Genomic DNA, 25,909 nt, shown 5'->3' with positions numbered 1-25,909 from the left:
TTCTGTACACAATTATTTTAGATAAAAGAAGAAAAAAGAATTCACATCTAAATCTACTTTTTTTGTCCATTTACATTCAACTCAATTTAAATTTCTATCCCCTTTAATTTTAAATATGTTATGATTCCTGAACCCAAGAAAAAAAAAATATTTCCTTCCTAATTTACTTTTTCAAAAATTTACATATAATTGCAATAATATTTTAGAGGAAAATTTCATATAGTTCAATAGAAATTTCATTAACACCATGAGTTTTGAAAAATCACCACTTTAACTCTTGAGGCTTGAATAATTATCATCACTCACCACATTTGGAGTTGATCTTTGATCAAACTGATTTATAGAAATTCTATTTTACCCTTATCTATCAAAATAATATTACATTATTATTATTATATAATTTACTTTTTAATATTGTGCATAAAAAAATTATCACTTACTATAATTTTTATTTACATAATGATAAATAATATATATTATTATATAAAAAATCATATAAGATAAAGCTTTGATATATATTTTGAAATTAAGAGGTAAAATAGAGTTTTAATAAATCAGTTTGCTCAAGAATAAACTTCAAAAATGATAAAGGATGATTTTTCCAAACCTCAAAATGTAAGTAATGATTTTTTAAATCTAAGAATTTTCTACAACTTGATGAAATTCCCTCTAAATCTAATCAAGATTTTTTTAAATTTAAGAAAGATTGGCGATATTAACTTGACCCAAAACCCAAGTGGGTCATAGCTCAATTTCATGGGCTACAGATTTGGGCTCATACCCTCAAGTCAAGTGGGTCACACAATAAATTGTTTAAAAAAAAATGTAAATAAATAAATAATTTTTGGAATAAAAAAATAAATATTATAAAAAAGAGAGAAATTAAAAATAAAAACAGACAAATTTTGACCACAAGATACGGAAACAAATTGTCAATTCTGATGAATAACTTGAATCAGTTGTTATTTTATATAGAAAGACATTAAAATATATAATATAATACGTATAATATTACGTGGTATCCAATCAAATCGGATCATATAGTCCAACCATGGACTCTTTTTTCTTTGAAGAGCAGCTCTAGTTAAAGCTAGACCAATTGAGAAAAATGGAAACATATATATATATATATATATATATATATATATTATTAATTTTTTTTTTTTTTTTTTTTGAACTGGTTACGATTGCGCTTTTCAAAAACCAACAAAAATTCATAATAAACTCACGAAAATAAATAATAATAAAAAAGAAGCAGTAAAAACAGAAGAGTCAGAGTTTGTTTGGAAAGATCCAAGAAAAGAGTCGTATTTAGTTTGTTTTGAAAGCTAATCCTTTATCTCTCTGAACCGCAATATCATTAATATCCTTATCCTGTTCCTGATTATGCCACTATTAATAGTGAACAATCTCATCCATTTTTCACCTATATATGTTCTACCATATGTGTGTTTCTGTATAATTATACCGAGTATTATTTGGTAGCTTTTTATTTTTGGGTCAAAATGGCGAAAGTGTCTCTGTTTTGGAGTTTTCTTACATTGACTTTTTTGTTTGCTAGTATTAGTGAGTGTTCTGATGAAATTGGAATTTATGAATTGAAGAGAGGAGATTTCTCTTTGAAGCTCACTAATTGGGGTGCCACTGTTATGTCTGTTATCCTTCCTGATAGAAATGGTTCGTCTTTCTCTGCTTCTTGTTACTTTTCATTTTGTTTTTTTTTTGTTTTTTTGTTTTGTTTTTTTTTTTCCCTGGATTTATATTTTGCTATTGGGAAAATCCCAAGAAACCCAGATTTTGTTTTTTGATTTTTTTTTCTTTTTGGGTGTATTTATATTTGGTTGTTTTTATGCTTCCAGGGAAATTGGATGATGTTGTTCTTGGATTCGACACGCCTAAGGAGTATATGGTGAGATTCATAAACTTGGTTTAATGCTTTCTTTTCTGTTCATTTATTTATTTTTATCTCTTTTTCATTTTATTTGTTTTAATGGAAGTTAGAAATCCAGTTGGAAGAATTAAAATTAGTTCCTATAATATTTTGAAAATATATAATAAGTAATGATTGGATTCACTTTTCTATTCATTCTCATTGACTGATGAAATGACTAACCTAAATAATCCATGTTAATTAGCCTGATAACTGGGTCTAAGTCCTTGTCCCCATCGGGCATGAATCCAATAATGGAACAATTTGGCATACATTATGACCAATCGCAACAGATGTACTAGAACTATGCAGTATGCTCTTTTAATTTTGAGGTGTCATAAATGTTATCACCATTGTTTTATTTTTGGAGTTCGTTTAATGTAACAGTTTTTAGTACACCTCTCACCTGTTCTATGTAATGACAGAATGAACTGGCTTTGGTATAGTGTACAAGACCCTTATACCTTAATATCATTCTCTCGCCTCTTTCTTATGTTATTATAATAACATCACTACGGCTCCTAATGTTGATAGGATTATTCATAAATGTGCAGAATGATACAGTCTACTTTGGAGCCCTTGTGGGTCGTGTTGCAAACAGGATTGCAAATGCAGAATTTACATTAGATGGCAAAGTCTACAAATTAGTGGCTAATGAAGGAAAGAACACGCTACACGGTATGTATATTTTTACTCATTCGTTTCCTTTCTATCTTCGTCTCTTACATAATTCTCCTCTGGAATCTGAATTCAATTATCAACTTTTGATAACAGGTGGCCTTATGGGGTTTAGTGATGTTGTTTGGACAGTAGAAAGTCACAAAGTAGATAGTCATATAACATTCACCTATAACAGCTATGATGGTGAACAAGGTATTATCTTTTTGGCTGATTTTTGGTTCTCTTTTTGCCATTCCTTCCTTTCAATGTAACTTTTCGTGAAATGTAAATGTTAGAGCTATGAAGAATGTATTTGTTTGTTCTATATACTTCACTGACATTGACATTTGTCTAAAATATTTTAGGCTTCCCTGGAAATCTTTCTGTTATGGTAACATACATGTTCCTTGGCACAAACAAATTGGGTATTAAAATGGAAGCCAAGGCTCCCAACAAGGCCACTCCAGTAAACCTAGCTCATCATGGTTACTGGAACCTCCGTGGCCATAACAGCGGCGATATCCTCTCCCAAAAGCTCCAGATTTTTGGTTCCAGTGTTACACCAGTTGATAAAAATCTCATCCCCACTGGAAAAATTGTCCCTGTCAAAGGAACACCTTACGATTTCCTTGCTTCCCATGAAATTGGAAGCTTGATCAATGAGCTACCAGATGGATATGACATTAACTATGTGCTGGACAAAAGTAACCCTGCACATTTGAGGAGAGCGGCTTTGATGCAAGACCCGGTTTCAGGGCGAAAAATGGAGCTTTGGACTAACCAGCCAGGGTTGCAATTCTATTCAAGCAACATGTTGCACAACGTGAAGGGCAAAGATGGTGCTGTTTACCACAAGTTTGCTGCAGTTGCTTTGGAGACACAAGGTTTCCCCAACTCTGTGAATCAACCAAATTTCCCTTCACAAATTATCAATCCTGGAGAGAAATATTTGCATGTCATGGTTTATAGATTTACTGCAGACTAGATTAGAACCAGCTTGACAAGTAAACCAGTTTCATTACCAGCAATCATTTATAATAATTAGCTCGGCAGGAAACCTCTCCTAATTGACAATTTATTAAATGTTTTATTATACTTGTCTAATCTTGGTTATAGTTTGGAATAATAAAGAAATAGTTGCTATTGCAGATTGATAATTTGCATTAATTCAAGCAGCTGTATAATGGAGCATTCATTAATTGTAAATGATTAATAAAAATAAAGGCAAAACAAAGAAAGCCATAAAACATAATTTACGTGCTTTGGCACTCTGGTAAGCAATTCAATCTGTATGTCCTTCGGATTAAAGTGAAAATGGCAAAAATAAAAATAAAATAAGCAAATAACGATTTGACACAGAGAGAGAGATAGCAGGGTCAGAGATATATGACGGCCATGGGGACCAAAAGTCCGATTGATTGGTTCAATGTATAAAACAATGGATACATATACACTTTAAAATTTACATAATACTCTTTCTGCATACATATATATGTTATACAAGTATTTGATAACTAATCAAGATGGCAACTGGAAGCTACCGAGGGGACAGAATTTGCTAGTTTGGAGCCACCTGACAATACAAATCTCCATGAAAGAAATGCAAGCAGGGCATACGAATAGCTTCACAGCCAGTTTCGAAATCATCAAAGAAAACAGAACAACATCCAACTTCTTCTTTCAAACAACCTTCAACCTTGACCTTGTCCAACTCTTCAATGGAAACTGTACTGGCTCAAACTTAGGTTCCCAATCTTCACCACCAAATTCCACCATATCTTCATCTTCATATTCATCATAATCACCACCATCATCATCATCGTCTATTTCTGCCATGTCTTCATCATCACCAGCATCCAATTCAGCCAAGAAGAGTCCATTGGCTGGCTCAAGTTCCACCATCATCATCAGCTGGTTGTAGTGGGAGGTTATGCACAATGGCCTCAATGCAAACTCCCATCCGGAAAACTTTGTGACCCACAAAACGTTTATTCATGGACATGGAAACGGGCTGCGTCCAAGATCCTCTGCAGCATGAAATCTTGAACCGGAACAACTCCAATTTCGGAAAGCATGCCTTTGATGGCAACCTTGGACCTCTCCTCATCCATTACCACATCATAATCCAAAGCCTTTTCTCCACTAACAATGACGCTATCTACAATGTTGTCAAAGAGGAACAACAAGCAGTTGATCTTCTTCTTCTTCTTCTTCTTCTTCTTCTTGTTCCTGATCATCAATGACAGGGCATGAAAGCAGGACATGGAGACAGAACAAGAACTTGGGTGATGGTGAAGATTGGTCATCTTCGTTGTCAATGTGTTCTAGAGGCCACGCTTCACACTTTGAGTCACCAAGCAACTCACTTGCCATATCCTGAAAAAGAAGATGATGAACAATTAGCACACTGAATTACCAATACGATTGAGATTCTATTTCAAGAAGACGAAGTATATTAGATTTGATTAGGGTTGGAGGCAGAAAAAAGAAGAAAGGAAACCACAAATATTTGACTAGCGTCAGAATATATATATATATATATATATATATATCCGTTAAGAGAGGAGATCGGTCTAACCGTATCTGACCGTATTACCGTTGGATTTTGAATCCTATTTACTTTGTTGAGTTGCTTACTCCTTAAGCAAAAACGCGTTTTCATTTTTATTATTCTATTTTTTTGGGGAAAAAAAGAGTGATAATTGAAGTAAAATAAAAATAAAGCATTGATTTCTATATCGATAATTATGTATAATAAAATCTGTAAATAATTAACTGAAATTTGTAAAAAAAAACATTTATCTTTTTTCAAAATAATACGTAGCATTTAAAAAATTTGAAAAATATTGTCAAAATGAATAAAAAAAGGTTTTAAAATTTGTACAAGTTAAATATTCTGTACAAGTACTAACAAAATAATTATAAATTATTCATAATCAATGATATAAGTTTTGTTTCATTTATATATACAACTAAAACCTGTTTAAAATAATGCTCTTTTTTTTTTGTCCCTTTCTCTTTTGATATTCAAAATTCTCCATGTTTAAGTACATTAATTTAATTTTATTAATTTTTTTTTGAAATCCATTGGAAAAATATTCAAAATAAATAATCTTTTCATTAATTTGATTTTTCTTTTCATTAATTTGATTTTTTGTTGATTAATTTGATAGCAAGTCCCACCCCATCTCTGATCTGAAGCAGTAGAGTCTCTGCAATTGAAGGGCAATTTGAAAGACACCTGAAAAGATTTATCAATATTTTTGGGTAATTTTCAATATTAAAAATCCTTTCTCTAATAAAATTACACTTCTATTTATTTGGGATAAAACTAAAAAAAGTTATACTTACTATTGAATTACGAGTACTCTTCAATAATAAGCAAAAATGATAATCAAACTAAAACAAAAAATATATAAAACGTTTATTTATATTATATATAGTCAAATTAATTTGCATACAATTAAAAATAGTGAGGTTATTTCTATTATTCTATTTTTATATAAAAAAAAAAACAAAAGAATGACAATTGAAGTAAAATAAATAAAATAAATAAAACCTCAACAGTTAATATTATATATATAGAGAGTGTTCACTCTGCATATATATATATATATACACACACACACATATATCACCCATACAGAGACATAAAGAGAAAAAGAGGAGAGAGAGAGAGAGAGAGAGAGAGAGAGAGAGAGAGAGAGAGAGAGAATTCAAAATGGGTTTGAGCACTACAGCGTTCTGAACGTACAAAACTTATAAAGTGGTTCATGTCCTTCCAATAGTACGGTTATAAGAAGCACCTTATTGACTTCCTTCTTCTCTTGAGTATGACGTATCTCAAGTTTATATCTGTTAGTTTTTGTTTTTTTAAAACATTGGTGGGTTCAAACTAAAACCTAATATAAAATTTACTAAAATTATAAATCTAATTGACTACTATAATTATAATTATGACAGTGCCCCAACAATTACCAAAAAACTTTTTTTTAATAAAATATTTAGCTCATGAAATTTTTATTTTTTTTTTTCAAAGAAAACTTAGTTTATTACCAAAAATATATATATATATATATATATATATGTATATATTTTTTTACAAATGCTTAATAGCTTATGAAAAATGAATTTTAATTAAATGGGAGAAGAATTTAAACTTTTTTTTTCATTGAGTTAACTTATAATATGAAAAAAAAATTTTTAAATTCAAAATGTTTTCTTTTTTTGGGGAATATAACATTTATGTCAAAATTCGAAGAGATGGAACTTAGTTTTTCCAAAAATTAATTTTTTTGAAATTAAATTTTCATCCTATTATATTTTTAAGAAATTAAAAAATTAAAATTTATAAAAAATTAAATTTAATATTATATATAAGTTAAAAATAAATATATATTTAAAAAAAATTTAAATTATTTTTGAACTTTTAAAATGATATTTTTATCAATAGGAACAAAAATTCTAAACAGAAAAAAATTATCACTTTTTCAAAAAAACTAGATTTCTATAAATTTTATCATTCTCCAAACAGCAATAGAAATTAAAAAATGTTCTAAGCTAACCAACTAAAATTTTTTTAAAATTAAATAAATCAAATTTTAAAAAAAAATAAAATAAAATGATAATCAAACTAAGTAAAAAATAAAGCAGTTATTTACAAGATTCAGTCTTAGGTCACCTTAGTTGAATAACTTTCAGAACATCAAACAAAAAAACATGGGGAAAAAAAAAAAACCAAAAATGTTAAAATAACATAAATTTTTAACAATTAAGATCAAAAGAAACAAATTGAAGTAATACTACATCACCAATCACAGCCAAGGAAGAAAAAAGTCGAAGAAGTCACCGAGATATAGCCGACAATGTCGAGTATCGCCGACCGCCAACAACGATAGAGGGGGAAAGAAGTTTCCATCAGTGATGTCAACAAAAAGTTGCCGGTGCCGTTCATTGTCGTCGTTGTCAGAAGAAGTCGCCTAGATATCGCCAAAATCAATGGAAAGCCGGAAAGCAGGTGAAATTTAGTGTAATGTCGCCGTTCACTCCTCTGAGATAATTTCAAACAACTCCTGTGAATACCCAGTCTTCCGCAGATGATTTCAAGTGGGGAATTTAGGAAAAAAAGAAAAAGACAGAGTGATGTTTTCAAGTGGGCAATCGGTCCCGTGCAATGATGAAGGTTTTCTGTTTTTGTTAAAGTTTTAGCATTATAGCTGTGATTCTTTTGTGAATGAAATCAGGGATCAAAGAAAGAATGAAGGGTATTTTAGTAATTAGTAAAATCACGGAGTCCTTAACTGATGACATGTAAGACAGGAGCCGAGTAGAAATACTAATAGAAGTTGAGAAACTTGTGTGAGGATTAGATCAATAGCTATGAGCTATAGCCACGTGTTAATATTTGCTGTAGATTTCTATTTATTATTTTTTTAGGCTGCGTATTTATCTTTTTCTGAAAAGTTTGGAGTTTTTGAATAAATAAATAGGCATTGCAGTCTATTAAAAATAAGTTTGGGAAAATTGGAATAACAACTTCTGAGACATGCCAAAATTTAAAAAAAAAAAAACTTTTGATACATGATTTTTAATTATGTGTTTTGCAAATACAATAGTATTGTATCCTTGGTATCACGTGAAATTAGGGGTGGACATGGATTGGTGGTTCGGTTGTGGACCGAAATACAATCCAATCCATACATATCGGTTTTTCTAATTTACAATCTAAACCAAACCATTGAAACATTAAATCCAAACCAAACCAAACCATTTATGATCGGTTTGGTTTGGATTCGTTGATCAGTTTGGAACTTACTAATTTATAAATATATAATATAAATAAAAAATTTTCCAAATATAAAATATAAATAATAAATTATAATTATCCAAACATAAAATACAATTAGAATAATACAACATAGTCTACAATGGAAAATAAAGAAGAAAATGTAGCAAATGACACACATCATGCACTTATTAAATAGCAAACATTAATATCATCATCTCACTCCTATAAAATCAAATTAAAATTGTTAGAACAAATAATGTAAAATAATACATTCGTCAAAATTCATTCACTCAAGAATCAATGCATAATTCCTCTTTTTTTTTTTAACCTTAAAACTTTGGTAAATCATAAGTCAATCAACGTTGACAGGTTCACTAATTTTAGTTGATTCATAAGCTTTACAAAGATCAAAACAATAAAATTAGCAATAATTATATTTAAACATTTATATATATATATATATATATATATATGTATAAGTAATAATTGGATATGATATATGTAGATATATATATATTCTGGTGATGGTGATGGACTGGTGGTGTGTGGCAACAAAGGTAAATGTTTAGTTTAGGGTTACAACTTACAATTTGATTTGAGATTTGAGATATGGGGATGTAAAAGAAAAAGAAAAAAAAATAAAAATATATATATATATATATATATATATTAAAAATCAATATATAAAAATGGGAAAAAAATTTAAAAATTAATATATAAAAATGAAAAAATATTCTAAAATTAATATATAAAAATGAAAAAAATAAAAAATATATAATTTTTTAGTTATATAATATATTATTTGGATTGGATTTATATTTCCAATCCATAACCAATCCAATCCATATAATTTATAATATTTTGAACCCAATCCAATCCAATTGATGTAAAAATCTAATCCAAACCGTTAAAAATGGATTGGATTGGGCGGGTTGAACGGGTTGGATTAGATTTTGCCCACCCCTACGTGAAATGGTACCATTTCAATTAGTTTATTATCATCTATTGAAATATTTGTTATATCTTTTTATTGTATTAAATTATTCAACTCACTATTTTTTTTTTTAATTTTGAGAAATAAAAAAGAAAACTTTACTTCCAAATCTTCTTTTTTTGTGTCTTCCTTTCGATATTGATGATGTGTTATAAATTATGTTTGATAATTTCATGTATCTTAATATTATTTGTTAAATTTTTTATATTTTTATAATAACAAATGTCAGGACCCGTCCAAGATTCCCTCCCGGAACCCTAGACAAGCCCTGATCCCAGGGAAATACCACCGAACCTTGCAACGGAAAATCCGACAGCACCTCCCCTAAGGCTAAGACTTACCACAAATTTTCTGCACTGAAAACACACTTCTAAAAGCATCCCTTATTCCTCCCACGTTACTATAATACAATTTCACAAATTTACAGCACTTCAAAGAATAACAACAACTCAGTGCATAAATAATAACTACACGTCCAATACAGTATACAGAGCATTTTACAAATAAATATGGAATTTATATGATGACAGATAAAGAAGTAATACAAGATGGAGAGGAAAAAAGGAAGAAATATTTCTTGGACTTTCGGCAACGAACTGAGACGTCGAGCTCGTCCCGGACGATCAACGTCTCCCAACCTGGATCTAGGGGAACGGAATTTAAAAATGTGAGATGCTAATCATCTCAGTGAGTGACCCTATCTACTGAACACCTTTAATATTAATAATATAACAAATAAAGGAATTTAATTAATACCAACAATTAGATAAATAAATAATAAACATTTGAAGGTAATACTTTCTCTCAAAACCCTCACTATTCACTCCGTTGGAAATGTTACCCTTTTAAAACATTTTCACAAAACTCGATATTCGTACTTCTCGAAAACCAAGGGATCAATTAGTTTAATAAACAATAGATAAATAAATACCCCAAATGTAATTAAAATGTAAATAAATATAATAAATAATTTTTGAACACTTTGGGGTTTGAAATTTTATTTGAAAATTTACACTTGGCGCACCACACCATATACCAGTGATGCTCTCCGATATCCAGCATCCCGAGCATCGACTGGCGGGAGATTAAAGAGAGAAACTTGCATACGGCACTTCGGCGTCCCGACAGTACCGCTGCTGAAACCGTCATCCCTGTAACACCCCGTCCCGAACCATGTCGGAATTTTCTCACGTTGACCGAGGTTGATTGTTGACCGTTGACCGAAGGGGTCAAAAGTTGACTTTTTGACCCGGTTGGAATTCTAGGCTGACTGAGGTACCATTACGAAGTAAACGTTGGCACGAGTTCGTAGACTAGTTGCACGTTGAAAATGGAGCTACGGTTTGAAAGTTATGAGCAAAACAAGTTGAGGTCCAAACTGTCCAAGGGGTGCCGGAGTTGACTTTTTATTCATGCAAAGTTGAGCTTTGACTCATGCATGGTTGTAAAGTGTTCGTCGATACGAGTCCGTAGACTAGCGGCACGTCCAATTTGGACATATGGTTTGAAAGTTATGGACCTGTAGAGTTTTTCAAATACCGTATTATTTTAATATTATTTTTGAATGTGTAACGATGTGCCACGTGTGATTTAACGAAGGTGACCATGTGTTACCATGTTTAGAAGCCACATGTCAACCATGTGTAATATCATATTATTTTATTATTATTTTAAATAATAATATTATTATTAATATTATTTAATTAATTTTAATTAATTTCTTTTCTATTTTCCTTTTCTTTTCTTTTTCTTTTCTTTTCCCCACGTGGGAAAACACCTCCTTCTCTTTCTTTTCCTTTCCTTCCCTTCTTCTTCCCCGAGCCATCAAAAAACCAGCAGGAATTTTTCCCTCTCTCTCTCTCCTTTGACTCTCTCCCCCTCTCTCTTTGACCGGCCTTATGGCAGGATTTTCCCGAGCCATCATACGCGCTGGCCACCGGTGAAGCCCAGCTCGCCGCGACCTCAGCCTCCAATTTTCCCGGCCAGTCGCCGCCGGATGCGCCCAGATCGGGCCGGTGAAGTCGGCGGCGGCCGGTTACGTTTTTCTAGCGATTCTCACCGTTTCCGACCAACCCAGCCCGACCCATACCTCTATTCCATCATTTTCGACCCCTCTGAGTCCATTTCCGGGGTTAGATTGCCCAAAATCCCCACCGTTTGAGAGATCCCTCAAGTTTAAATCCGGCCGAAGCTTTCCGGCCAAATTCCGGCCACCTTCGGCGGAATTGGGGTCGATGGAGACCGGATTTGTAATCCTCGTCGCTCAAGCTTCGATTCAGTATATTATTCGACTATTTTGGATAACGTTTGTGTTTGACCCCTGGGTACCGGGTATTATTTACCCGATTAAAATATTAATTTATTTGACTGTGTGTGAATTGTGTTCTAGGAGCACCAGTGAGTCGTGGAATTGATCCCATGGTGGATCATGGTTTAATTGCGTGCTCCAGGTGAGTGACCCACCTTCAAAAATATTTTGAGCAATTAATTATGTTTAATTGGTGTTTAATTGGTATTTAAATTATGCTCATGTGGTACAATTTAATTATGGTTTTATTGTGATTTAATTTATTTATTTATGCATGAGCAAAGTGTATTTCGGTAATAATCGTACGTGGTTTTAAGTATTATTTTTCGGGCATAATTGGGTTAAATATTTTATGAAAATATTTGTTTAAATTGTATAAATTATGCCCGCGGTATTTTAATTGTTGCATCTCGTGTTACGAGAAAATTATGGTTTATTGTTGTTGATGTTTTTGTACCGAATTGTGAAAAGGAAATATGTGGGATAGTATTTTGTGAAAATTTGTTATATTTCCCATGGTAATTTTGGAAAACAGTACGGTTGGTTTAATAATTATTTTAGACGCATTCACACAGTATTGGTGTTCTGGTATATGTATATATGGTTCAGCGTGCAAGTATTATTATTTCACCCATGAGTTGCCATTGGACTGTGGGCAGGCAAGTTTGTTATTGGCCACAGCCGCCCCCCTCCTTGGCCGGGATGATGGTTTCAGCAGCGGTACTGTCGGGACGCCGAATTGCCGTTTGTAAGTTTCTCTCTTTAACCCCCCGCCAGTCGGTGCTCAGGACGCTAGGTATCGGAGGGCATCACTGGTATATGGTGTGGTGCTTCAAGTACAAATTTTCGGATAGAAATTTCAAACCCCAAAGAGTACAAAATTTATTTATTATAATTTATTGCAGTTTATTTATAATTGGGGTATTTATTTATTTATTTGGTCCCTTGGTTTTCGAGAAGTACGAATATCGGGTTTTGTGAAAATGTTTTAAAAGGAGAACATTTCCAACGGAGTGAATAGTGAGGGTTTTGAGAGAAATTGTTACCTCAATTGTTTATTTATTTATTTATTTAATTGTTCGGTATTGATTAATTAAATCCCTTTATTTGGTATATTATTAATATTAAAGGTGTTTAGTAGATAGGGTCACTCACTGAGATGATTAGCATCTCATGCTCTTAAATTCCATTCCCCTAGGTCCAGGTTGGAGACGTTGATTGTCCGGGGCAAGCCCAACGTCTCAGTTCGTTGCCGAAAGTTCAAGAAGTATTTCTTCTCTTTTTCCTCTCTATCTTGTATTACTTCTTATCTGTCATGGTATTAATTCCACATTTATTGTATAATGCTCTGTATACTGTATTGGACGTGTAGTTATTATTTGCGCACTGGATTGCTGTTATTTTTGAAGTTATGAAATTTGTGGAATCAATTTGTAGTATTGTGGGAGGAATAAGGGGATGAATTTTGGAAGTGTGTTTTCAGTGCAGGTAGTTTTTGGTAAGTCCTACCCTTAGGGGAGGTGCTGCCGGATTTTCCGTTGGAAAGTTTGGTGGTATTTCCCTGGGATCAGGGCTTGTCTAGGGTTCCGGGGAGGAATTCTGGGCGGGTCCTGACAATCCCGGCCAAGGAGGGGGGCGGCTGATGCGCAATATATAAGACTTGCCTGTCCTCGGTCCAATGGCAACTCACGGGAGACATAATACTTGCGCGGTAAACCACATATACACTAGAACACCAATACTGTATGAGTGCATCTAATTTAATTACTAAATTAATTATAATCGTACCGTTTTTCCAAAATCACCGTGGGAAATATACCAATTCTTAAATTTACCATCCCACATTTCCTTTTAACATACCCGGTACGAAAAGATTGATAACGATAAAACAATAATTTTTCTCGTAACACGAGGTTCAACAAATAATATTACACGGGCATAATTATAAAATTAAACCACCAATTTAAACAAATATTTTCACAAAATATTTAAACCAATTATGTTCGAAAACAATATTAAAACCACATACGATTTATTACTGAAAATACATTGCTCATGCGTAATAAATAAAATTAAATCACAATAAATAATAATTTCCACAAATTATAATTAAATTGCACCACATGAGCATAATTTCAAATATCAATTAAACACCAATTAAATATAATTAATTGCCCCAAAATATTTTTAAAGGTGGGTCACTCATCTGGAGCACGCAATTAACCTAAGATCCTCTATGGGATCAATTCCACAACTCACCCGTGCTCCTAGAACACAATTCACACACAGTCAAATAAATTAATATTTTATTCAGGTAAATAATATCCGGTATCGGGGGGGTTAAACACAAACGTTATCCAAAATTGACAAATTATATGTCTATAGAAAGCTTGTGAGATGAGGATCACATTACCGACCTCCCTTGGGCTCAATTCGACCGGCGGTGGCCAGAATTTGGTCGGTAAGATTCGGCCGAGATTCAATTCCTCGTATCTCGCAAACCGTTTCGAATTTTGGAAATTGGAGGCCATATTTGGGATCAGAAGACCCAAAATAGGGGGAAAAGATGTTTAATTTCGACTGGGTTGGCCGGAATACGGCGGAATTGCCAGAAAATTTCTAGCTGCCGCCGCCGACTTCACCGGCCCGATCTGGGCGCGTCGCCGGCCAGCCGGTAGCCAAATTTGGCTGGTGAGCTCGCCGGCGTGTGGTTTGGACGGTGGCCGGCGCATGTGGCTTGTGGTGGCCGGAATTAAAAAAATACAACAAGACCCAAGAGGGAGAAAGGAAAGGAAAGGAAGAAGAAAAGAAGAAGAAGGAAGAAGAAGAAGAAGAAGAAGAAAGAGAATAGGCCCCATGGCCTTTTTTCCCACGTGGGGGAAAAGAAAAAAAAGAAAAAAAAAAGAAAAGAAAAGAAAAAGAAATAAAATAATTAAATGATATTAAAAAAAATAATATTATTATATAAAATAACAACAAAATAATAATTTGGTATTAAACATGGTTGACATGTGGCATCTCACCATGGTGACACACGGTCACATTTATTAAGTCACACGTGGCACATTGTTACGCGTTTAAAAATAATATTAAAATAATACAGTATTTGAAAAACTTTACAGGTCCATAACTTCCAAACCACATATCCAAATTGGACATGCTGCTAGTCTACGGACTCGTATCAACGAGTGCTTCACAACCATGCATGAGTCAAAGCTCAACTTTGCATAAATAAAAAGTCAACTCCGGCACCCCTTGGACAGTTTGGACCTCAATTTGTTTTGCTCATATCTTTCAAACCGTAGCTCCGTTTTCGACGTGCTACTAGTCTATGAACTCGTGCCAACGTGTACTTCGTAACGGTGCCTCAGTCAACCTAGAATTCCATCCAAGTCAAAAAGTCAACATTTGACCCCTTGATCAACGGTCAACGGTCAACCTCTGTCAAAGTTGGAAAATTTCCCCTTGGTCAACGGTCAACCTCTGTCAAAGTTGGAAAATTTCCGTTGTACTTTGAGACGGGATGTTACAACAAATATTATATTTTTTTTAGTTATAATAATTTTTAATATTTGTGGACTATGTTATTATATTTGTATTTTAATTATTACATTTTTTATATTATTTTACTGTATTAATTATCTCATATGTAAAAGTTTATATTCTAAATTAAATTTTAATAGTTTTTGTAATTTAGTCGATATTTCTATCAATATTTCCATAAAATTTTATCTTCAATATTTCTGTTGATACCGATATTTTGATCACTGATCACAACAGACCATGAATTCAAAGATAAAAATATGAAGCATTAGTCTTACTTAAAATTAAGCATTAATGTTCTCTTGTTTACTCAAATCTTTTAGCACAAGGAGATCTCTATTACATTACTGCTACAAATATAACCCCCGGTTGTGTACCTGAAACATTACACCAAAAACACATATCATGTAAAAATGCTATATAATATACATATATATATATACACACACACATAAAATGTTAGTGTATAAATGATATAATGTCCAAAAGAACTATAAAAGAGAAAGAATGGCAAAGAAATGCTTAAAACTCTGTATAAAAAACTACAGGATTGAAAAGTATATTACAGCAGATCAGAGGAAGAAATTATCTACTAATTTATTCAAGTTTCAAGCAAAGAATTAATGAGGCATTTGCTTTCACTAATTTTGCTTGCTCTTTTTTGTTTTTAATTATATAGCTTCCTTTTGACCCAAAGTCACTGAGGCCTTCTGTAACTCTCATTGAAAAATCAAGTCCAGGAATAAAATTTTTCCTTAAAAAAATCATTATAACCATGATTAACATACATTGGTAGGAATGCAAACTTTTAATTCGTGTGCAATATAATTGTCTATCCTATCTTTATTTTACATTTAGAATAAACATAATTGTTTATAAACCCATACAGGAAAAAAAAAAAAAAACCAACTGGAGTGTACGGTAACTATATATTTTACCGATCTAATACAACATGAATGAACGGATTGAATAAAAAATGATTCATATCTCTATAATAAGATGAATTAATTGCTTCCACCTTAAAAGGAAAAAAAAAAGTCCATTTTCTTTTGCTTTTCCAAAAAGGCTAACATAAAACACATATTTCGGATAAAAACACTCGGTCTTCCTCTATTTCGAATTGTTCAATCCAAAATCCACTCTTGTTTGTTTGTTTTTTTTTTTTTTTTTTTTTTGGGATTTCGATCAATAATGTACCAAAATGTGGTTTTTTAGGAAATTAGCTAAAATTCGGGATTCATCAAAAAATTTATTCCAAAAAAAAAATAATATTAAAGTTTTCAAGGAATGACCTGATCATCCATATACAAGACACCAAATTACTTGCAGAGACCACTCGCAATAGATATACATTTGAGGAGATGGCTATTCTTCAGACGGATTTAATGGAGTGATATCTGATGTAAGAGAACAATGAATAATGAATAGAGTTTACTGACATGTATTTTGTAAATATTATGTGAAAATCTTGATGTATGATCTCCTTCAAAACTAAATATCTATTTTCTTTTTTTCTTATTAGGAAAAAAAAAATATCTGGAAATTCTGTTATAAAAAAATTGTAATATAGTTTTGAAAAGCTCAATTTTTTGTACTAATAATATAAAATTTTGGAGAATGAGTTGATATATACCTTTTTCAGTGGAGAGCTCTTGTAATGCAGTACGGCGATGGTGGCTCGTGCAGTGTTTTGCTATGATGCTATTAATACCAACCATCCAATTAGAAGACGATTCTGTTTCTGATTCTGATTTCAACTTGGATTCCAATTCTGGTCCTCCATAAGAAGTACCATTAATAGATATTTTTTCCAGTTGTTGGGTGCTTGTAATACTATGTTTAGAGAAATTTTGCATCTCAAAGCACCTATTGACACTCAAAAATTCTAAATTTGGAAATCTTATTGTGTAGTTCCCAGAATAGAAGTTCGCGAGAGTGGGTAAATCATCAAGCACCAATTGATCTAACGAAGTAAAGACAATTTCACCACCTTTCGAATGATCAACTCCCGCATCAGAAATTATCTCTACCATTCTTTTGCATCTTCTTATTTCCAACCGACTAAGTTGTGTCATGCTTTTGGCTGTTTGGGAAGACAGTAAATGTAGCATTTCATCGCAATCTGTCAGCATCAAAGAGTTCAAATTTTGGAAGGATATGGAGGAGGGCACCAGGTTCTCCAACCTTCCACATTCCATCACTTCTAAATCTATCATGTATGGAAAGGCCAATGTTTGCGGCTGCTGCTGGGAGCTCTCCTCCTCCTCCTCCTCCATCAAATGCATCAAGTTTGGCAGTTTACGTAGTGTTATTTGGCAGTTGCAATCTCTACCAAATGTAACCTGCAAATTAATTATACAACTTTTATCTTCAAATTAAGTACTATACATACAAGCCAACTTTCTCCTCTGCTTACTGCTTTTTCTAATTAACTACGTAATCGACTACTATCTATATGGTTGAAAAATGAAAGTCTTACTTTGGTGGAGAATATTGTAGAGAATAGTGACTCATGCCTGCCTTGATAGCTCAAAAGTTCTGAACCAGAAAAAGCCTTCACCTTCAAGCATTCGATCACTTCTAACTCTTCTAACAAAGGAAAGCTTAGCGTATGTCTTCCTGCATAGAAACTCACTAGATTGGGCAAACTTTGGAGCTCCATTTCCCGTAACTGAGGGAATACAAACTCATCATCAGGGGATACTACTGTCTCCAATCCTTCCTGCTTACCAGCAACTTCTTCTATCCCACAATTTGATGTTTCCATTTCAAAGATCTCTTCCACCATTTCACATTCACTTATTTTCAACCATTTTAGATTCCCCAGTCTTGTATGCATGCCAGATGAAAATATCCCCATTAGATTCTTACATTTTTCAACATTTACATCTTCCAATTGGCAAAAGGATTCAGCATTATTAGAGAGTCGTCCGTATTGCCATATCATCTTCAACCCATCCACGCCTTCAACCCATACAGTCTTCAAGCTGGGTAATGCAACCTGCAATGTAATTATAATATTAGAAAAATACTTGCTTAATTTTTTTCCCCAAAAAAAAAAAAAAAAAAAAAGCCAGATACTATTATGAGTCTAAATGAGATAATCTCATTTTGTAACCTGCACTACACACACATTTAGTATGTGAGCACCCAATGCATGGGGGGGTGAAAGTGTTTCTTTGGCTTTTGTTCTGTTTTTCTGATCAAGAGAATTCAGTAACAACAAACCAAACCAAAATAATCAAAATAAATTATTTGAGGTTGAGAACAAAATCAGGGCATCCTAAAAGTGAACATCCAAAAAAAAAAAAACAAACGTGTTTATCATTTTCGTTAATCACAAGGTATAAGAAAATATTTCTCTCAGAAAAAACAGGTATAAATAAATCACTGATCATCTACCAGCTGTTGGGTTGCCCATCACCAAGTGCTCAATTGATTGGTTGGTTAATTCGTTTAAAAAAAACAAAAAAAAAAAAAGTTTCAAAACAGGACATAGTTGGGGCAGTGTTGAAATATGGTGATGCGAATTTCTTGATGCCTAACAAAATTGCTTAGTCATTTTTGTTCATTACATGCAAACCGCATATGTTACAAGGTAGTATCATGCATGAAGTTAAATTGTATAAACTTGACACCTATTGTATATAACCGCATGAAGTTATTTTGTTTATTGGAGAGTACTCGTTTCTTATTCATCAATTACTATCAACTATTTTTTTGGAAAATACCAACTTATAAAATTTGATCAGCTCAGCTGAGCTCTAAACGAAGTAACTAATTCATCATTCGATTTAAGGAATTAGAAAATTATTTCTATTTATATTATGTTTAAACAAAAGGAGAAAAAAATCTCAAAACAGGACATAGTTGAGGAGTAAAGCTACAAAAAAATAATAGATCAATAGATGATTGAAATATAAAAGAGAGAGAGAATAAAAATCAAATCAAGGGACAACACAATATGAAGAGCATAAAAATAAAAATCATATAATAATAATAATATTAGATGCTTCTTTTAAAAAAATAAAAAAAGGACCATTACAATATTAAAAAAAAAAAAAAAAAACAAAAAAGAAGGAACTTACATTTTCGTTGAAGAGAGATGGCTTGGTGATGTTTGCCTTCTCTTCGAATGAATCGGAAATAAAAGTCTTCAGTCTTGGAAGATTCCGTAGCCGCAAAAAACTTAGTTTGGGAAATGACATCTTATCCATCCTCTCATCCCTTCTCACTATTAATTCCATGGCCTCACACTTTGTCACCTTAAGATACTCGAGCTGTTTAAAGCTGGCAGCCGTAGAAGATGAAACTACACATTTCAAAAACTTGCACTTGTATACCTCCAATTTTTTTAAGCAACAGAAAGAAGTAGAGCTTGCTAGAAACTCATCATCCCATATCTTCTTGACATGACATCTATCCAACTCCAAGTTCTCCAATTTCGGGAAACAAATAAACTGCATGGCACAATTAATATCCACATCTAAATATATTATTATTTTCTCATTTTAGAAAAAAAAAAAAAAATAGTAACAAGCTGAATTGTAAAGCAAATTTTTTTTTTATTTTTTATTATGCCTAAACAAAAGAGGGGGGAATCCTAAAACAGAACTTAGTTGAGGAGTTAAGCTATATATTCTACTACTGCTACTACCACTAATAATAATAAGAGATCAATAAATGATCAAAAAATTAGAAGGAGAGAATAAAAATCAAATTAAGGAACAGCACAATACGAGGAGAATAAACAAATTGGACCTTTTTTTTAATTTTTTTTTTCATAAAAAAGTATAAGAAAATATTTCTCATAGAAAAAAGGTATAAATAAATATTTACTGATCATTTACCAGCTGTTGGGTTGCCCACCAGCAAGTGGTCAATCAATTAGTCGGTTAATTCGTCAACATAAAAAGACATGAAAAAAAAAATGAAAAAGGAAGAAAAATTGTAATAATAATTATAATAATAACAAATCAATAAATGATCAAAAAGTAAATGGGAGGGAGAATAAAAATCAAATCAAGGGACGGCACAATAGGAAGAGCATAAAAATAAAAATAATAATAATAATAATAATTATTATTATTATTATTGTTGGATGTTTCTTTAAAAAACAAAAACAAAAAAGACCATTACAATAAAAAAAACTTACATTTTTGTTGAAAAGAGATGGCACGGTGGTGTTTGAGTTCTCTTCGGATGACTCAGAAATAAAACTCTTCAATTCAGGGCATTCCCGGATATCAAGATCACTTAACATTGGAAACTCACTGAAAATTCCGGAGGAGAATTTGGACAGTCTTGGAAGATCCTCTAGCCATAAAAACCTTAGTTGAGGAAATGACATCTTATCCGTCCCCTCATCCCTGCTCACTATTATTTCCATGGCCTCACAACCTTTTACCTCAAGATCTGAGAGCTGTTTAAAGTTGGCAGCCATAGAAGATGAAACTACACATTTCAAAAATTTGCAGTTGGCTACCACCAATTTTTTTAAGCAACAGAACGAAGTAGAGCTTGCTAGAAACTGATCATCCCATATTTTCTTGACATGACATCCACGCAACACGAACTTCTCCAATTTCGGGAAACAAAGAAACTGCAGGGCACAATTAATGTCCACATCTGAATATATTATTATTTTCTCCTTTTGGAAAAAAATAAGTAAAAAATAAAAAATAGTACCATACTGAATTGCAAAGTAATTTTTTTTATTATGCCTAAACAAAAAAGGAAAAAAATCCCAAAACACGACTTAGTTGAGGGATAAAGCTACATGCTGAATATATTATTTTTTTCTCCTTTTAGAAAAGAATATAAGAGATAAAAAAATTAGTACCATACTGAAGTTTAAAGCAATTCTTCAGGTTTCATTGTATTGAACAAATAATAACGTACCTTCCCATTGAACAGAGGAGGCGTGATGGAATGTCCAACAAATGGTTCCTTTTGTTTTTGAGATGAACCAGTCTTCTTCAATAATATTTCGGAGCAAAATTCTCTAAGCTTTGATAAATTTTCCAACTCCAAGGTGCGCAATTGAAGACCCGATTGGACGTGGTCTTGTAGTTCATGAGTAAATATCTCCTCCAGCTCATTGCAATCACTTATTCGAATTTCCTCAATCTGTCTAGCATTGAAGAGCGGCAACAACTTCTTCAGTCTGTTACATTTGCTCACCGTTACGGCTCTCAACATTTTGAATAACTCTACTGTAACTTCCCCATGACATATCTGCTGGAGATTGCTCAAATCTTCTAGGAACAATGCCTCTAATCTACCAAATACAATACAAAGATGAATTTGCCCCATCGAATTAACCAAGTGCTGAATCGTATTGTTACTTGTCAATTCCAAACTCCTTAATTCTGGAAAGCCCTCTGTATCTAACTCGTTCAAAATATCATTCACACCATTTAATCCCTCTAACAACAACTCTTCAGACCTTTTCATTAACATTTCAAGCCCATGCTCGCGCAATAGACTGCTTTCGGTATGCTTGATTTGCAACTGTCTTGAGACACCCTCGATTCGTGCAAGTCTGCTCCGACCCATAAATGTAATTTTAATTTTATATTGCTTCAATTGCTGACTAAGTAAGTCTTTGGGTAGCATGTTGACGTCACCTACAAATAAATGTAAAGCAGTCAGATGATCCAAATGATTTAGCTCATCAAGACCTGCATTACTTCTCTTCCCATTATTGTCTACTTGATCAACTCTATGCCAGTTCCCAAACTCATCCACATACAACTCTTCTAAACGATTCAAATGCGGTATGACATTAGGTTCAATCACTTGAAGATCTTCACAATAATTCAAATCTAACATGCGCAGACGAGTAAGTTGTCCTATCTCACTTGGCAATTTCTTGATATTAGATCCAGAAAGGTCAAGAATTTCTAGCTTCTTGAGTTTTCCAATTTCAGCTATGTCTTCCACATCAGAATCACGTAAACACAAGCTACGAAGATTTTGCAGGGGTGATAAATGTGAAGCAACCAATTCATTCCTGGAGAAGACTAACCCCCTAAGCCCTTCTGTCCTCTCAAAAAAATCACGTGGGATTATTTTCAAAGAAGATTCCTTCCACATACAAATCATTAGCTGAAGCTGTGTATATTTCGACCTTTCAAAAACTAACTCATCCAGATAACCATTAGGCAGTGAAAGTGCTTCCAAGTCCTCAAATCTCCTCTTCTCGAGAAATTTTTCTACCTCACTACCGTCTCCAAAACAATGCATGCCACGACTTTCTTTCGCAATTGATATGGCAACGTCACGAACTACGTCATGCATTTTAACTGTATCAGAATCATCACCATCATCAGAATCATCACCATCCAACAACAAACAGCAATCTTTGAGTTCCTCAACCAAACAGTAAACTACATCTCTTGCCTCTTGCAATGATTGGGCATCTTCAAACATGTTGATTTGGCCCTTACAATATCTCATTAAATTCTCCATTTTTATGTTTGCATCCTCTTCATGCAGAGAACAGAGCATAAGTAACTGCTTTGCTTCATCACTCCGTAACTTATCGTAACATAGTTTGATAGCAGTGTGCACAACTTCATCATGTTTAGACCTCTTTAGTCGTCTCCAGGCAATTTTCCACAAAGGCAACTTATCACAATTTTTCAATGAATGTGCAGCCGTTACAATGCAAAGCGGTAGGCGCCCACATTTTTGAACAATCTTATTTCCATATTTTTGGAATGCAGGAGATGTAACAATCTGATCGCCCACTATGCTCCCGAACCAATTTCTTGCTTCATCTTCTGAAAGAATATCAACTTTGAAATTCTTATCAACACCCATATCATTACCCAATACTGTCTCAAATCTAGAGGTCATTAATATCTTACACCCCTTCTGATCACTTTCAAAAACTATTCCAACATCCTCAAGCTTCAGCTTATCATTCCAAATGTCATCTAAAATTATGAGGAACCCTTTTTCATTCTTCATTCGATTTCGGAGACGAAGAGCTCTTTCAGATATCATCTCCCCATCGAATTTTAGACCCAGCCTATCTGCAATTTGTTGTTGGATTGTTTCAAAAATTGGAGTTTCTGATACTGTAACAATAACAGCATCATCGAATAAATTCCAATCATTTGATAAGGCCTTTCTGGCAATTTCTTTGGCCAGCGTGGTTTTACCCGCACCAGGCATGCCATGAATGCCAATCATTCTGATATTACTGTCTTCCAGCGCCTTTCTAATTCCATCCACAAATTTCTCTCTTGTGGCAGAGTTTAGGTAATCTTTATTTTCAAAAATATTTTTGAGTTTAGGACGGAAAGAAATGTTATCAAACCTGATCTTGCCCTTGATTTCAACAACAGACTCCCTAATCTCTTTTGCTCTCTTGCTGAATCGATAGCGTGCCACCAAATAAGAAAAACACCCCCTCAAACCACACTTGATGTTTGTGTCGTCTATAAGATTTTGTGCATCTTGGGTGATCTCAACCACTTTGGTTAGGCAGTCTTCAATATCATCTTGTATATTTTCTCCGCGTCTTTTAGCTTCATCAGCCAAATCCTCCAGTATCTTCTTCTTATCGTTCACTTCATTGTTTTCAGTTTCCAAGGCGCGTACATTGCGTCTGTAGTGGTAGATATAACCCAGATGACTGCCAATCTGTGCAACTGTACACTCTGCTATTTTTCCAGCAATCCAAGTACCACATCCAATGAGACACTCCATGCTTGCCTTAAATATTTAATATAAAACAAAGGATGAATAGTTCAGATTCTTCTCAAAGGATAAAACTAAATTAAAACACAGTAAAACAAATGTCAATTTGCAGGAAGCTAAGGGAAGTAAACCATTAACCATTTACCTATATATTATATATAGGTAATATCTTTCGTGATGCCAATTGTGTGGAGCTTCAAGAGAAGTGTACGTTGAAGTCCTTTCTTCTTCTTATCTGTTTTCCTCTTTTGGGCGAAATAAATGCTGGGTTTTGTGAGAAATTACAAACGGGAAGAACAGAAAAATCAAAACAAACGATGGTCACAAACCAGTAAATACATTAGTACCCAAAACAAAGAAAAAAAAAAAAAAAAAAAAACCCAGAAAACCAAGGAATAGAGGAACTAACTATCTACACCAACAGGGGAACTGTTTAATATATATATATATATATATATATATATTTTTAAATTTTGCAAGGTAAGAAGGGAAAATCAGGAAATCTACTATAAAAAAACAAAGAGGATGAGAAAACGAAGAAACAGGGGAACTGACTTTCCACACCGCAGAGGAATATATTTTGAAATTTTGCAAAATGAAAAGGGCAAACCAGGAAATCTACAACAAAAAGAACAAAGGCAACTGCTTAATAATTTATATATATATATATATATTTATGTTTTTTTTTAATTTTGCAAAGTGAGAAGGGCAAACCAGGAAATCTACTGCGAAAAGAATGAAAAAGATCAGAAAACGAAAGAACAGAGGAAATGACTTTCCACACTGAAAGAGGAACTGCTTAATAATTTTTTTTTTTTTTTAAATTTTGCACAGTGAGAAAGTCAAACCAGGAAAACTACTGCAAAAAGAATAAAGAAGATTAGAAAACGAAAGAACAAAAGAGCTAACTTTCTACACCGAGAGAGCAACTGCTTAATACTTTTTTCTTAATTTTTATTTTTATTTTTTTAAAATTTTGCAAATCAAGTGAATGCTAGGATTTAGAAGTAGAAAGATGGCAACAACAACAAAATGAGGGGACAAGTGCAATCCATGAAGTGCGTAGCTCTGTTTTCTTAAGGTGGCCTTAGGATTCACAGAACGACTGAACACTGCATGCAAGATGAGATATTTTAATTTCGTATATTTTAGCTAGGAATAAAAATAACAAAAAGTACATATAATTATAATATAACATTTTTTATTATATATTAATCTGTACGTTATAATTTAGACTTTTATTTACTATAGTAACATAATTATGCGTTATTTACATGTTCTTGAAGAAAAACATTGCCATTACATTAAAAGATATTTTGTCCCAAAAAAAAAAATGGTAAAAATAATGAAAGATATAGACACAAATGCACTTAATATCCTCTATAATTACAAAAGTTTCAATTAGGTCTTTTAAAATCAACTTTTACACATTTATATCTTCTATTTTCCAAATTATTTTAATGTAATCTAATTATGTTAATATTAATAGATTCCATCAAATTGAAGTCACGTGCGCTTTGCACAATCTTCAAAAATTATTTTTTATTCTTTTTAAAAATTTCATTTGTTTATTTTGTAGAAGTAAAAAAAACAAAAATACTTTAGTACCCTCTAAATTAATGAATTTTAGTTTTGAATTTCTAAAATCAATTTTCTTACATTGATAAAAAAATACTATATATTTAACAAAATCTAAAAGCTCAAAAAAAATTAAATACTTAAAATATTTTTAGAACATCATAGAAATACCATATGGTAAGACAAATTTTAATAGCCTCAAAGAAATATCAAATGTTTAAAAAAATCTGAAAGCCCCAAAATTGAAAGTATGATTAAAAAAAAAAAATCAGATATCAAAAAAATTCCAAGAACCTAATAAAAATATTAGATATTCAAATAATTTTGAAAGCTAAAAAAATTATCAGCTCATTAGAAAAATCCGAATGTTCGAAAAGAATACCAAGTATTCAAAAA

General features: G+C 32.6%; 2 protein-coding genes across 3 annotated transcripts; one reads left to right on the top strand and one right to left on the bottom strand.

The window, feature by feature from the left end:
- The first annotated feature begins 1,280 nt into the window (after nucleotides 1-1,280).
- On the top strand, nucleotides 1,281-3,738 carry LOC107404815 (uncharacterized). Its single transcript, XM_016011814.4, has 5 exons — nucleotides 1,281-1,677; nucleotides 1,860-1,909; nucleotides 2,485-2,608; nucleotides 2,705-2,803; nucleotides 2,956-3,738. Exons 1-5 carry the CDS (start codon nucleotides 1,506-1,508, stop codon nucleotides 3,573-3,575), a joined length of 1,065 nt encoding a protein of 354 aa, XP_015867300.2. The 5' UTR covers nucleotides 1,281-1,505; the 3' UTR covers nucleotides 3,576-3,738.
- An 11,726-nt stretch (nucleotides 3,739-15,464) lies between these two features.
- Nucleotides 15,465-24,259, bottom strand: LOC112489792 (disease resistance protein At4g27190). Of its 2 annotated transcripts, XM_060814046.1 has the most exons (8): nucleotides 24,081-24,259; nucleotides 21,125-23,950; nucleotides 20,379-20,825; nucleotides 19,312-19,683; nucleotides 17,703-18,224; nucleotides 16,857-17,565; nucleotides 16,516-16,620; nucleotides 15,465-15,600 (listed from the first exon to the last, which is right to left on the bottom strand). In XM_060814046.1, exons 2-7 carry the CDS (start codon nucleotides 23,942-23,944, stop codon nucleotides 16,589-16,591), a joined length of 4,902 nt encoding a protein of 1,633 aa, XP_060670029.1. In that variant the 5' UTR covers nucleotides 23,945-23,950; nucleotides 24,081-24,259; the 3' UTR covers nucleotides 15,465-15,600; nucleotides 16,516-16,588. The 2 variants fall into 2 exon arrangements, with proteins under 2 accessions (XP_060670029.1, XP_060670030.1); XM_060814047.1 differs by lacking the exon at nucleotides 20,379-20,825.
- Nucleotides 24,260-25,909: the final 1,650 nt, after the last annotated feature.

This window comes from Ziziphus jujuba, chromosome 2 (assembly GCF_031755915.1).
Source record: "Ziziphus jujuba cultivar Dongzao chromosome 2, ASM3175591v1".
In the NCBI taxonomy this organism is placed as follows: domain Eukaryota; kingdom Viridiplantae; phylum Streptophyta; class Magnoliopsida; order Rosales; family Rhamnaceae; genus Ziziphus; species Ziziphus jujuba.
This window is presented reverse-complemented; position numbering and strand designations above follow the sequence as displayed.

Excerpts from the sequence above, each read along its gene's own strand:
- LOC107404815 (XM_016011814.4), top strand. The coding sequence starts at position 1,506 with ATGGCGAAAGTGTCTCTGTTTTGGAGTTTTCTTACATTGACTTTTTTG. Across the intron at positions 1,910-2,484 it reads ACACGCCTAAGGAGTATATG|AATGATACAGTCTACTTTGG; the intron begins GTGAGATTCATA and ends ATAAATGTGCAG. Across the intron at positions 2,609-2,704 it reads AGGAAAGAACACGCTACACG|GTGGCCTTATGGGGTTTAGT; the intron begins GTATGTATATTT and ends TTTTGATAACAG.
- LOC112489792 (XM_060814046.1), bottom strand. The coding sequence starts at position 23,944 with ATGGAGTGTCTCATTGGATGTGGTACTTGGATTGCTGGAAAAATAGCA. Across the intron at positions 19,684-20,378 it reads CATCTCTTTTCAACAAAAAT|TTTATTTGTTTCCCGAAATT; the intron begins GTAAGTTTTTTT and ends TGTGCCATGCAG. Across the intron at positions 16,621-16,856 it reads AGAGCTCTCCACTGAAAAAG|ATATCACTCCATTAAATCCG; the intron begins GTATATATCAAC and ends CTCTTACATCAG.